Source organism: Myotis daubentonii, chromosome 12, assembly GCF_963259705.1.
Source record: "Myotis daubentonii chromosome 12, mMyoDau2.1, whole genome shotgun sequence".
In the NCBI taxonomy this organism is placed as follows: Eukaryota; Metazoa; Chordata; class Mammalia; order Chiroptera; family Vespertilionidae; genus Myotis; species Myotis daubentonii.
The window spans coordinates 62,001,075-62,015,829 of record NC_081851.1 but is presented as its reverse complement, the minus strand read 5'-3'; the positions used below and the strand labels follow the sequence as shown (position 1 = coordinate 62,015,829).

Here is a 14,755-nt window from a genome sequence, read left to right as displayed (position 1 = left end):
CCATCCTTGCATTCCTTAAATGAACCCCACTTGATCGTGGTGCATGATCCTTTCAATGCATTGTTGAATTCGGTTTGCTAATATTTCATTGAGGATTTTGCATCTATGTTCAGCAGGGATCATTTTCTTTTCTTGTAGTGTCCTGTCTGGCTTTGGTATCAGGGTAATGTTGGCCTCGTAAAATTAGTTTGGAAGAGTTCTCTCCTCTTCTATCTTTGGAAAGATTTTGAGAAGGATTAGTGTAAATGTCTTAAGTGTTTGGCGGAATTCATGAGTAAAGCCACCTGGTCCTGGACTTTTTGTTGTTGGGAGGTTTTTGATTACTGATTCAATGTCTTTACTAGTAATTGGTCTGTTTAGATTTCCTGTTCCTTCATCATTCAGTATTGGTAGGTTGTATGTTTCTAGGAATTTTTTCATTTCTCCTAGGTTCTCTAATTTGTTGTATAATTGTTCTTAATTTCTTACGATGCTTAGTATTTCTTTGTTATCAGTTCTAATGTCTCCTCTTTGATTTGGGTTTTGGGTTTTTTGTTTGTTTTTTTGCCTCTCAGTTTAGTCTGTAAATTTCTCCGTATGTACAAACCATACCGCAATAAAGATTTTCCTTATACAGTTTATCTGTTTGCAAATGTGGGAGTTTCTCCAGGACTTATGCCTAGGTGTATAATTGCTGGATTGTAAGATATATGGTCATATAATTTACCAAATTGCTTCCCAAAATGTAAAAGGGCATACTTCTGTTCCTCCTCTCCCATCTTTTGTGCCATTGCTGTCATATATTTTCTTCTACATATATTATAAACTACAAAGTACATTTTTACTACTTTTGCTTTGAATAGATAATTATCTTTTAAAGAGCTTTTAAAATGAGGAAAACAGCTCTTCTATATACTCACATATGTACCATTTCTGGTGCTCTTTATTCCTTGTGTAGATTGAAATTTCCAATTGGTATTGTGTTCCTTTTACCTATACCACTTTGTCGAATATTCCTTGTAGTGCACATATGTTAGGGACTATTTCTCCCAGTTTTTAATATATAAAAGGTCTTTATTTTATTTTCATGTTAGATACATTTAAAAAAATTTTTTTATTGATTTCAGAGGGGAAGGGAGAAGGAGAAAGAGAGATAGAGAAACATCAATGAGAGAGAAACATTGATTGGCTGTCTCTTGCACGTCAGAGGATCGAGCCCGCAACCCAAGCATGTGCCCTGACCGGGAATCAAACCTCTGGTCCATGGGACAATGCTCAATCTACTAAGCCACACCAGCCAGGCATATTAGATACATTTATTTAATATCCCTCTTTTAGCTAAGTGACCTTTTCTCAAAAAGTGAATAAACTTAAGTTTTTGCTGAAAAGCTTCAGGTGTTATTATTGTTAACTTTGTGTTGTTTATCTCTACATGTTATTTGTAATTATTTGATTATTGGATAAATTTATTATGTAATTATTTAAATTCAGTTATTATTAAAGAAAATAAAACACCCAGGCCGGATGAACTGACCAGAATCAAGCTTGGCAATATGATTCATACTTCAACTTTGCTCCTAGGACAGTGCCTGCTAAGCACTCTTGGAATTTTTCATCCATTTCCTGGTTCTGAGTTGCATTGAACAGATTTTTCCAATCACCAACTTCACCTACAGCACACACACAAAAAAGTAGACACAGACACCTGTTAGAATATTTTTTATTTTACCATTTTTCATTGTAGTGTTTCACTTTGAGATGTGAAAATGAACACATGAAAAAAATTAGACAGTCTTCAAAACAAATGTAGCCCTAGCTGGTTTGGCTCAGTGGATAGAGTGTCAGCCTGTGGACTGGAAGGTCTCAGGTTCAATTCCAGTTAAGGGCACATGCTTGGGTTGCAGGCTCAATCCCCAGTAGGGGGTGTGCAGGAGGCAGCCAATCAATGACTCTCTCATTATTGATGTTTTTATCACTCTCCCTCTCCCTCTCCCTCTCCCTCTCCCTTCTTTCTCTCTGAAATCAATAAAATATATATACTAGAGGCCCAGTGCACAAAATTCATGCACTGAGGGGAGGTCCCTCAGCCTGGCCTGCACCTTCTCACAGTGTGGGACCCCTTGCTCCTTACCACTTGGCTCGCTGCTCCTTAGCGCTGCTGCGGAGGCGGGAGAGGCTCCAGCCACCACCGCTGCACTTGCCAGCTATGAGCCCGGCTTCTGGCTGAGCGGCTCTCCCCCTGTGGGAGTGCCCTAACCACCAGGGGACAGCTCCTGTGTTGAGCATCTGCCCCCTGGTGGTCAGTGCACAACATAGCGACCAGTTGTTTTGGTCGTTCCACCATAATGGTCGCTTAGGCTTTTATTATATAGATTTTAAAAAACAAAACAAAATAAATGTAATTCCTTTTGTAAAATTAACAGTATACATTGGGACTTCTCCATCTGTGGTATAGTAGGTGACATGCTCTTTTTTTTAAATCTTCACCTGAGAATATTTTTCCCATTGCTTTTAGATAGAATGAAAGAGTGGAAGTGGGGAGGCGGGGGAAGTTGAGGGGTTGGGAGAGAGAGAGAAACATCGATGTAAGAGAGACATCTTGATTGGTTGTCTCCTGCAGGCCCCCCAACTAGAGCCTGGAATGAACCTGCAACCCAGGTATGTGCCCTTGATAGAAATCAAACCTGAAACCCTTCCCTGCATGGCTGACACTTTGACCACTGAGCAACACTGACCAGGGCGGTGACTTGCTTTCTTGGCCTCAATGATCTCCCATCTCCATCTCTCTCCCAACACTCAGAACCTAAAATTCTAGTTTCTTGAGAGCCAGTTTTTTCCTCTCTAAAGTATTTTAAATAGCTTAAATATCCTTGAGAAGTTAACATTTTACAGCAAGTTTTGGTTAAGACCTCAGATACTGAAAATTTGCAAAGAGTGATTATTTGCCTGGGATTAGGATATGTTTTTCGTATTTGCTTTTCAAAGTAAAGGAAGTTGCCCTGACCAGTTTGGTTCAATTGTTTGATCATCAGCAGTTTGATCCCTGCAGGAGGTAGCCAATCAATGTTTCTCTCCCTCTCCCTTCCTTTCTCCCTAAACAAGTGTAAGTCACCGAGTGAGGCTTCCAGCAAAGCTCTTAAAAGGGGTCTCACTGAGCTGATACACATGACTCTGTCTCTTGCCTTTCCCTTTTCATTTTAATAAAATAATCCTTTAATTTTAATGTAATGGCGGAGCTCTCGTTGCTCCCTTGTCATCACACAAGGTGACGAGCAGAAAGGCGGAAGGAACGCAGTATCTAAGAGATACTGCGGAACCTCCAGTTCCAGCTCTGAACTGTCTCCAGCCTTCTTGCTGGGAGGAAAAGAAAAACCTGTCTCATTTAAGATCAAGTCACAGGGATCGCCTGTTACGTACAAATGGACAGATGTCCTAGAAACCAATGCCACTTTACCTTTGCGGAACAGGAACGGGCCAACAGCCCCGTGCGTTTGCTGGGCCTTTGCTCGCATTGCCTGGAAGGTACTCTGAGCGGAGATAGTTTGAATCTGCTCCCCAGTGAGAGAGAATCCAAAGAACTCGGCGATTTGTTTTATTCCAGCGGCCAGATTCTAAAAAGCAAAAATGTAAAGGATAACCACCTTTCTATGGGAATCGTGCTGTGAGCAAAGACAGGTTTCTTAGAATGGATTCATTAAGCCTGTTTAACTCAACTGTCTATCTTTCTACTTAGATTTAATTTGATACCTGCCGGGGTCCAACCCCAGCAGGTCCAGGGGTCCCCAAAGGTGTGGACGGAGTCGGCGAAGAAGGAATGACACGGAGACAGCGTTCAGTTGATCAGCAGCCTAGCCAGGATCTCTAGCCCGGATCTCCAGCCAAGTTCTGGTCTCGATCTCCAGAGAGGTTCTGCTCAGGTTCGCCAGTCAGGTTCAGTAGCCAAATTCTCCAGATTCTGAGTTCTGTGTTCTAAGTTCTGTGTCTGAAGTTCTGTCTTCTGAATTCTGTCTGCTTAGAATCTCCAGCCAGGTTCTGTACAGGTTCTCCAGCCAGGTTCAGTCACCAGGTTCTAGTCAGGATCCTCCGGCATGCTCTCTCCAGCGAAGTTCTTCTGTCTCTAGGCTCCGTGTAGGTTCTGTCTTCTTGATTCTGTTCTAAGTTCTGCGTGTTTCTGTCTTGTTACAACTGTATTTATACCAGTTGATTCAATCCTATCAATCTCTATTACAAAGGTTAGGGCGTTTCTTATCTCCATTCCAGGGAGAAAAGATTATGTAGTTTAAGCATGATTGTTCGTAGTTAAAGGGATTAATTACCCGCCTGGCACTTAGTTGAGGGGTTTTATTCCCTCCCTAACTTCAGGGGAAAATCCCTACCTGGGGATTCAACCTTTCTCGGAGAGGTGACCTTGGTTAAAACACAGCGCCAAGAAGGTGAGCAAACATATTAAGAACCGTATGCCATATATGCCAGGTCCCTTGAAATAGCAAGGATGGACCGGCTCCCGGCAAATACCTCTGTATAAATAGTCGAGATATCCTTAGAAGATATTCTGTATTGGTTTTACTTTACGGTTTTAATTTAGAATTCTTATTCCACTACTTAGGATATAAATAATGATAGTAAGTATTAACTAATACGTTAGAATTTTATCTACGATGATAGTCTTTTTTTAAAATTTTATTGTTGTTAATCCTCACCCAAGGATATTTTTCCATTGATTTTTAGGGAGAATGGAAAAGAGAGGGAAATACAGAGAGAAACATCAGTGTGAGAGAAACACATCGATTGGCTGCCTCCTGCACATGTCCAACCAGGGCTTTGGCCAGGAAGGAGCCTGCAACCGAGGTACATGCCCTTGACCGGAATGGAACCTGGGACCCTTCAGTCCGCAGACCGATGCTCTATCCACTGAGCCACACCGGCCAGGGCTGATGCTTCTCTTCGTATAAACCTAGAAGTAAACCGCTTCTCATCCCCTCCACTGCTGCTTCTGGCCTGAGCCACCATCTTCCCTTGGCTGGACTCCTTCCTACAGGAGCCGCCTCCTAGATTTCCCTGTACTTTGCTCCTCTCCAGTCTGTTCTCACACACCAGCCAGAGTGATCCTATTAAAAACATGTCAACTTCGCCCTGACTGGTTTGGTCAGTGGATAGAGCATCGGCCCGCGGTCGCAAGGGTCCCAGGTTCAATTCTGGTCAAGGGCATGTACCTTGGTTGCGGGCACATCCCCAGTAGGGGGTGTGCAGGAGGCAGCTGATCCATGTTTCTCTCTCATCGATGTTTCTGACTCTCTATCCCTCTCCCTTCCTTTCTGTAAAAAATCAATAAAATAAATACCAAAACAAAACAAAACATGTCAACTTCTATCACATGTCTGCTGGAATCCTACAGTGGCTTTCTGTTTCACACAGAGTGAAAGCCGAAGTCATTTCAATGAACTGCCACGCCATTCCTCACACTCCACCCCACATGGGTGGTGTTCTCACTGGTTAGTGCCCCCTTATTCACCTCTACTGACCCAGGCACATCTGCTTGCTTCCCGTCCCTTCATCATCCAGGAGCTCCTCCCTCGGGGCCTTTGCTTCAGTCGATTCTCTCTGCCTGGGAAGCTCTGGGCCCAGTTACCCACATGGCTCACTCCTTCACTCCCTTCAGATCTTTGCTTAAATCCCATCCTCTCCATGAGGTTTCCCCTGACCATCCTATTTTATCCTGGGATTTGTCTAGCGCCCCCATCCCCTATCCTCAGGCATTCCCAGTGTTTTCTTAGTCAGCTATGCCATTTCCTTTTTCTCACTATCATACACATTTTTATTTTTATTGTTTATTATTTATCACTCTGTCTTCTTGCCTTCTCTAGGGAGAATGTCAGCTTCTCCAGGGCAGGGAAATGTGTCTGGTCTGCTCACTGATGTATCCCAAGGGCCTAGAACCATGCTGAGCAATCACTCACTGTTTGTGAATAAACAATTGAAAATTACATGGAAAACATAAATCCAAAGTCGAATGCATGTTCAATTAAATCTCAGTTAAGACCTACCTATTGCTTTTCTCATTCCTAATTTGGACCATCTATCATAAAAGGAAAATAAAGCAGCAACTGTTAGTTATAAATTGCTAAGCATTATTTTTATTTATATTAAATAGTCAACCTAAGCACTTATGCGTTGTTTGTTTTCCCTAACAGTATACACATATCTGAATATTCTTCTTTCTTTTTCATTGAATACAATATGTGTTCATACATCCAGACATTATATATAAGTGTTCCATGTTGTAGTTTATAATAAATCTTGCTGTAGAATATCAATAATCATAATCTCACCTCTTTCAGGTCCTCATATAATATGAACTTAACATTTTCATTATCAAGATGTTTGTTCCAATTAATTGCAAAGTCAAAATAGCTTCCCCAAGAAACTAAAAACACAAGAAAAAAATCTTAAGGAATTTAAAATAATGGAGGTTAAAATATAAACTATCTATATTTGATTGAGCTCAAACAAGATGTTTATAAGTTATATTAAATCCCTGCTCCAAGAGAACTGGCATAGCCAGTCTTACTAGATATTTGTTCATTTTATCTTCATAAATAACAACACAATTAAGCAAGTTGTAAAATGGTTTGATAAAAACTGCAAGACATTCATGAATATTTAGGTGAATAAAATAATTCAGAAATAGTGATTGATACATGAAAACTGACAGAGATAATGCCAGAAAGAAATGATGCGACAGATATTATCTAGGTCAGTATTGTCCAAAATTTAAATTATACCTGTAATTTAAATTTTTCTATTAGCCACATTAAAAAAAAAAAGGAATAGGTGGAATTAATTTTAACATTTTATTTTATTTAACCCAGTATACGACAAAATAGTATTACTTCATCATGTAATGGACATAAACATTATTAATGAAACATTACATACTATTTTTGTATTTTAAGTCTTAGAAGCCAGAATACTAAGTTTTTATCAGAATCGCTTGATGTGTGTTTAGACTTCATAAAACATACAGTTGGAAAACAGAGCCACGACTAAAAGAAGCCATTAATTAATCTGCTACTTGATAGCTGTGTGACCTTTCTATGTCTCTCTTTCTTTCTTCATTAAATGGGGATAATAATAGTATTATCCATAGAGGGGTCTTTGAGAATTAGAGTTAAATAACGCGTGTTAATGATAGCATGTAGTGCCTGGCAAGTAGTCACTGCTAAGTAAGTGGTAGCTATTTTATCTAATATTAATCACTAATATATCATAAGAGGTGGTGAGTCCTAATCCAGGCCTTCTCATTACAAATCACACACATTTTCCAGTGTATTGAGCTGCCTCCATTAAGCTGAATTTTTAAGTTCACAAGGCAGAAACGCCCTCCAAGTTATTGCCACCATATCTCATCGTAGTCCATCAAATAATTAGGCCAAAAGGATGGATAGGGCAACAAAGATTCCCTAAAATAGAGTTCTCATGGTTGAATGCTCTCTTGTAGTATTAATGGGGTAATGTTTCAGACTTGCCTTCACTACCTCCATCCAGTCTTAGTGAGTAGTTACCAGACAAACCAAAGCTTCCTTAATGGTGCCTCATAAACATCTCCTGTGCACTTTCTGTTTCTCCAACATCCCAATCCTAATGTTTGATCTTTACTAAGGAGCCAGTGCTGTACCCAGCGTCCATGCATGTGGGATGGCCTGGCATTGCTGGGTGATCACCTTTAAAAGCAATCTTCTTAGAGGGACCTGGCAATGATTTCTCCTCAAGGCTCACCTGGCATTAGTTCTTCCTTCTCCACTATGAAAACTCAACAGAGCCGCTACTAAAAGAAGGCAGTAGTTAACCTGTGGAAGCAGAGTCACTGCCACTTAGAAGCAGTAGGGCCAGTGGCAAGTGATTTAACTTTTTTGATTAGTTTCCTCATTCGTGCCATGGGACCAATACTGCCTTACTTATAGGTTGTTATGGTCTGAAATGAAATCATGGATTTATAACATCTAGTTTAATACCTGGAGCATTAGTAGGCACTTCTACAATTGTAGTTATCAATAACCAGAGTAAACCATCAACCTGGTCTAACAAAAAATTCATTTCCTTTCTGGTAAATAAATACGTAAGTGTGGTTACTCGGTGTCATGATTTTATCTATTTTTGCTTGTTATCGTGTTAGACAGAAACTTAAGGGAAAGGAACTAGAAACACTTTTCTACATGACTCTGTTTTAAGCCTCTTTGTCCCATGTCTATATGGCCACTCATACTCATAGTCACATATAAATCGTCCACATTATTTTTAAGAACAGTAATGTACTGTTTGATACACAGAACTAGTGGGGCTATAACATTTCATTGAAAAGTTACTTTTGGTTCCTGGATCCGCCTTAATCTCCTTTCTTTCTTTACCCTAAAACACATTTGAATTTTCATACTTATGTGATCATCTGTCAAAGTAAGGAGAATTATTTTACCAACTGTCATACCTTGTCCTTTCATGAATTGTCTGAAGAATTCATCCCAAGAGCCATAGCTTGGAATATCAGGGACATCATTGTGGAAATGGAAAAAAGATACTGCAGTATCTTTAGGATTTCGAAATATCACCAGTATCTAGGGAGATAAAACTAAGTTAATTGGTTTAGGTCTATGTTTTCAACTTTGGAAAAGTGAAAGGGTGGGCAAAATCATGTGTCCTTTGTATGCTACATACTTTTGTTAATATGAAGAGAAAGAATGATCGTAAAAAACTGAGGAATTGGAGGTGACAGATGGGGAAGTCTTGGGAGAGGGGAGAAAAGAAGAAAAAGAACATTGATATTGTAGGAGAAGATTTTTGCTAATGAGTTTAGACAGTAAAGAGGCATACATAGAAGGTATAAAAAAGGAAAAAAGAGCAAGCTCACAAGCGCATGAGCTAAGAGGTTGAACCCTTAAGCAAAGTAAATATGAAGGACAATGTTTAGAGTTTGGTGTCGGAAGATCAAAGAATGGCAGGCCCACTCTCCAGGGCCCGAGGTGTGATGGGTGATGTAGATGCAGCAGAACTCTGACTCCCCATGTTATGCCTGTCCTCTCTGATGAGGAGTGAATTTGTTCTTTTGAATGAAAAGTGTGAAAGGAACATTGTGAAGAGCACATTGAAACCCAAGAGAACCAAATGATTGCAGGAGAATATCTGGCTGCTCTAAGTGAATTTAGTTGGGCTTTCTGGCCTAACGAATTCCATTTCAAGAACTGAGGAAATTGAAGAATACAGTATTGAGCACTGCTAATGGCCACTGAGGAATCTGAGACGACACACAAAAGCTTCCGAGGACTAGAAATTGGCAGAAATGATTCCAGGTTCAGAAAGGAGGCAGGCATGGATTGGCAAACTGCAGATTTGTGAACCTGACTTCCGTCAGGGGGAAGTTTTCCAGAATTGACTAAATAGATGATTTGGGATCCCATACAAGAAGTTGACCACCAGGGGGCACCATGCGTTCTCACAAGTCCTTGTTGACAAACACCAAGCTTTCCTTAGACAGTTTCTAAATTAGAAATTTGTTGCTAATTACTTCTTCTACAAAATGGAAGATTGTAAGCTGAAAGCAGAAGCAATTAAGTATATAGAACTCCTGTGAAAGGAGGCTAAAGAATTAAGGTAAACATGCCTGGAGGGGTTTTGAGGCATTTCTCCTGTCCTGACCAGGCCATCGTTTTAATGGTTGATTTGGGTAAAGATATAGAAGCTGTACTTATCAGATTGTAGATGACATGAAACTGAAAGGGAATCAGGATGGCAAAACACCTTGTCAGTCTAAAGCAAGCATGTCAAATTCATGGCCTGTGGGCCACATGCCTCCTGTATTTGGCTCATGTTAGCTTTTGAGTTTGACATGCTTGGTCTAAAGAAATACAGGAGCCCTAACCGGTTTGGCTCAGTGGATAGAGCATCAGCCTACGGACTGAAAGGTCCCAGGTTCGATTCTGGTCAAGGGCATGTACCTTGGTTGTGGGCACATCCCCAGTAGGGAGTGTGCAGGAGGCAGTTGATCAATGTTTTTCTCTCATTGATGTTTCTAACTCTCTATCTCTCTCCCTTCCTCTTCGTAAAAAATCAATAAAATATATTTAAAAAAATAAAGAAATACAGGATACAATTGAATAGAGATAAATAAGCTGGGATCTATATATTTCACCTACCCTTGCCCCCAATCCAAAGACAGCCAATTTTTGTCACTTGAGGGTGTTATATTTGGGGCTTTGGCTAACATTTATTAGTTTCCCTGGCTTGTAGCAGTTTATAATTTTACAAAGCCATAAATTTGAACAGTGAAGGCCAGCTGGATGTGGACAAATCCCCAGCATCAACCACTTCCCTTGGCTCTTTTTTTTCTTTTCCCTTGGCCACTTCCCTTGTATTCCTGTGACAGTGAAACTGTTTCTCTCCAAATCCAAATGTTTTATAAATCAGAATCCAGACAGCCACTTACTGGAATTCAAACACCTCGTGATGATTGGAGTAGATGACCTTTTTTGTGTGTTTGTTTTCTAAATATATTTTTATTGATTTCAGAGAGGAAGGGAGAAGAAGAGAGAGCTAGAAACATCAACAATGAGAGAGAATCATTGATCAGCTGCCTCCTGCACGCCCCCTACTGTGGATCGAGCCCACAACCCGGCCATGTGCCCTCAACCGGAATCGAACCTGGGACCCTTCAGTCCCCAAGCCAATGCTCTATCCACTGAGCCAAACTGGCTAGGGCGGAGTAGATGACCTTTAAGGTATTTTCCAATTCTAAGTTCCTAGGATCCTGTACCCTGGCTACAAGGCACTAATTTTAAGCCTACACTTCCCTAGTGATTTCTTTCCTCCTCCATTATGTCCCCTCTTTCCTATTACCATTGCAGTTATCTTAGCTGTTTCCCTTCTCCCACTTTCTTTGCTATTATTGCTCTATCCTCTCATTCTTATTTGTGGCATTCAAGAGTTTGAATCCTTATTTTAATTAATTCTCATCTTTGCTCCCGAGACAGAGAAAAGAGGCACCCAGAAATAAGGAATTGGGGAGAGTCAGGTGAAAACAAAAAACGATTGGATAAAAACTAATAATTATGAGAATAGATCAATACTGTTTAATAAAACAAGTTTTTTTTTTAAACAAAAAAGAGTAGCCAAAACACCTATAGTAATTTATGTATGACATGAAGTTTGCTATTACATGTGAAATTCAGAAATAAAATCATTTCAGACTTCAGGTAACTAGTGCTCACCAGATAGAACTAAAGGAACACTTTTTGCTTATTTTTCTAGTTTGTATTCATTTGTTAAACACTAATTATCCTAGTGGGGTTCTGAAATCTCTTCACTATAAAACGGATTTTAAAATATGTATGTTATATATCCTAGCAGAAAATTCCTTTGATTTATGCAACTACAACAGATATATCTGAGGAAAGAAACAACAAAAGAAATGCCCAAATCTTACATGTCATTTATTAAAAGTCTATGATGAGTAACAAATTTATCATATAGCTCAGAAAGCCAATAGCTATACATTAAAAACTTCACACTGAAATACCAGTCGGAAAGGACACTCACCTTAACTTTATTCTTGAAGATGGACCCGGGTAGTTTGTCATAATGGAGATGAGTTGCCAAAATCCTTGGCGATGGAAACTGTTTCATTCTCTTAAAAATATACACAACAAGGTGAAAGTGTGTGTGTGTGCGTGTGTGTGTGTGTGTGTGTGTGTGTTTATGTGTATAGTGAATCACTCCTAAACTTAGTGAGTGTCTGATAGTAGTTTTAAGCATCACTATTGCGCTGTCTTCTCTTCCTCCTCTTTTTTTTTTTTTTTTACATGTCTATTTCCTTTGTGCAGATGAGGAGTGGAGAATCATAAATGAATAAATAGTTAAAATCCTCCTTTTGAACTTTCTTGTTGGATATTGCCTATCAATTTTTTAAAACATTTACCTTTTCTCACAATCATACCAAATATTTTGTTCAAAAATGCTCATAATCCGCAATCCCCTCTTTGCCTGAATTCGTTATCTCTTCTACATTCAATGGTATGGGTCCACATGGTGACTGGGAGTCATAATACTTGATTTATAAAAATTGCACTTTTTAGTCTTAGATGTACTTTTAGGTTCATTTACAATAATCCTCTCAGGTAGACATTGTAACCCTCATTTTAGAGATTAACCACAGGCTTTGAGGTTTTGAAGAATCACACAGGTGGTAATTTTCAGATTAAGTGATAGAGTCCTTTTTCCACCATAAAGACATGTGAGAAATGGCAAAGTTCCTAAAAGGATTAGAAAAATACCAAGGGGCAAATAGGAGGTAATTCTAACAAAACTAGATAAACAATATAATAATATGTTCATGAAAATGTGATATAACCAAACAGTAAGCAATGTAAAGACTAGATATAACTACGTCTCATTTAAGAAAATATATGTATTTTAGAAAAGTTTTCTGTAAAGTGAATATCTTTTATGTGGAGTTCTATGCAAGTTGCATAGAAAAATATTTTTGTTCTTACATATGATAAAATTACAAAAGTACAAAAAAAAATGTTTTTAAAATTACCTGGAGGAAAAAAAAATTCTGATAAGTTACAGATATTCAAAACCCAAATACCATACAGAGTTAAGATATTTTCCAGAAACCCTGGAGCTACAGCCATGTGTCTCACTCACCTTATAGAACATTTTTCATGTTAATTCAGATGCTCTGAAAAGACTCCGTTTTTACAGGGAAGCTTTCCCTCTTTTTTTTTTTTTTTTTTTTTTTTTTTTAATAAGCTGGCTATACTGTATAGACTAGGTTAACAACTCAAATCAGAAAACTTGGGTTCAAATCTTAGCCCTGCAATTTATTACCTCCTTGACCTTAAGCAAGTCTCTACAGTGTTATCCTTTGGAATATGGTGATAAGGTTATTCTGTAATAAAATGAGATGATCCCTGAAAAGTGCTGGGGATATGGTAAGCACACAATAACTTACAACAATTGTAAGTATTGTACGTTCTGAACTCAAAACTAAAAGATCCCTCAAACAGAAGAAATCTTTCTTTAATAATTTGCTATAAGTGTACAGGCTGTTTTATACTAACCTGATATTTTTCTGGGTCCCCACATTCAAGAATTGGGAATTCTGGATATTCATACTTTTTTTTAGAATCAGCAAATATTAATTCACTAATGATGTGAAGAATCCAATTTGAACCTCAAAGAAAAATCAGACAATCAAAGTTCACTAAAGAGGCTTGATATAGTAAAGGCATGTTACTTTAGCATATCCATCATAAAAAGTAAGATGAACCACCATTCCCTGATGTGTACAGTTGGTTCTTCTGTGTTTAAAATAACCTGGGCTGTGGCAAGAAACAAAGGTTTGTGGAAAACAGTATTTACTTACATTAATATAAAATTCAACTTTTTTCTCTACATTAATATAAAATTCAACTTATTACTCAGATTTCTCCTTTAACATGAGACAGTATTTCGTTTCTAATTATAACATGTTCATTATAGAAAAATTGTATGCTGTGGCAATGATTGCTTTTATATATCATATGTTATTTTATCTTACATTAATGAATATTTTCAATAGGAGTATATAACTTTGATTTTATAAAATCCCAGCATCAGTTAAGAGAAAGAAAAATGTTAAATGAGTGAGGTTGGCTTTAATAAACAGAGATAAAATTACGGTTAAAAGAATCAAAAGTAGATGGTGTAAAATTAGATAATTTGGATTCTTAATGTCTTATTGTCCACCGATGAACGACCATTATAAAGTTGGTTTGAGAAACCGGAGGATTGATGCTTGGTCCTGAAAAAGAACCCGTTACATGGAAATCATTACCTAAATTATGGACGTGGCCATGGTTTTTCCTCAGTCAAAAATCAGGATGAAAATCTCTACTACAGTCAGTGCTCCATGGCAATCAGACTTTCCTGCATTCCTGTTTCTGTTTCCGGCCCCTCTGTGCATCTCTCTCCTTCTACCCACCAGCCATCACGTTCATTTCACACACACACCTCCTTCCTCAGATCCTGAGGTTTCCAGATCTAGCCATTTCAGTTACTGACTTGGCAACCTGTGCTCTGACCCCTCTTGGCCCTCCCCTCACTGATTTCTGGCTAGCTTCCCTCCCCACCTTGGCCTTGCACCCTGCCCTACCCACGCACTATGTCATGACAAAGTGAACATGAGCTTCTATTTACCACACTTTGGATAAGATGCCAGCAGGATGTCATCCCTTCTGGCTTCAAAGGTGTCCAAGGCTTGGAAGGTTTCTGAGGTGCACATGGTGACAGGGTAAGGAATCCCCTGATGGGTGAAAAACAAGCGAGAAAGTGCAGTTTCTTTAGATTTTTCCAAAGCTTCATCGATGTAGTCAATAAGTTTTGACTTATCGGCCATGCTGGGTCCATGTGAATGAGCCTGCGCTATAGGGGCAGTGATAGCTTTTAATGGAGCTGCTCAGGAGGTGGAATAAAGGGCTCCTCCCATTCACGTGAGAAGGAAGTCATTTAATTCTCATCCAACACCCCTCCCCCAGCCTTTTGACAAAAGGGAAACCCCAGGTGCAAAACAGCTGAGGATCAGAGAATATTATATTACCATTATAGGCAACTTCCACAATGAAGGTAAGAATGGAATCTGTTAATAGACAAAAATATATATTAAATATCTAACAAGTAACTATTTAATTGAATCAGGTATACAGTTTTCTTATTAGCAAAAAGCAATTCGTGGAATGAAACCTGTCTT

At 38.9% G+C, this 14,755-nt stretch overlaps 2 protein-coding genes across 4 annotated transcripts in view; one reads left to right on the top strand and one right to left on the bottom strand.

Moving 5' to 3' along the window:
- CEBPZOS (CEBPZ opposite strand) overlaps positions 1 to 14,755 on the top strand; it is a 30,875-nt gene that overhangs the window by 2,114 nt on the left and 14,006 nt on the right. The gene's annotated exons all lie outside the window — the stretch shown is intronic.
- On the bottom strand, positions 1,519 to 14,404 carry SULT6B1 (sulfotransferase family 6B member 1). Its single transcript, XM_059660772.1, has 7 exons — positions 14,206 to 14,404; positions 13,089 to 13,201; positions 11,563 to 11,652; positions 8,462 to 8,588; positions 6,309 to 6,403; positions 3,434 to 3,590; positions 1,519 to 1,649 (listed from the first exon to the last, which is right to left on the bottom strand). The coding sequence occupies exons 1-7, from the start codon at positions 14,402 to 14,404 to the stop codon at positions 1,519 to 1,521; spliced, it is 912 nt and encodes a 303-aa protein (XP_059516755.1).

What these genes read in the sequence shown, in the direction of transcription:
- SULT6B1 (XM_059660772.1), bottom strand. Translation starts at nt 14,404, where the DNA reads ATGGCCGATAAGTCAAAACTTATTGACTACATCGATGAAGCTTTGGAA. An exon ending in GGCATCTTATCCAAAGTGTG is followed by an intron (nt 13,202 to 14,205) that starts GTAAATAGAAGC and finishes TTTTTCTTTGAG; the next exon opens with GTTCAAATTGGATTCTTCAC. An exon ending in TATATGAGGACCTGAAAGAG is followed by an intron (nt 3,591 to 6,308) that starts GTGAGATTATGA and finishes TTTGCTTTTTAG; the next exon opens with AATCTGGCCGCTGGAATAAA.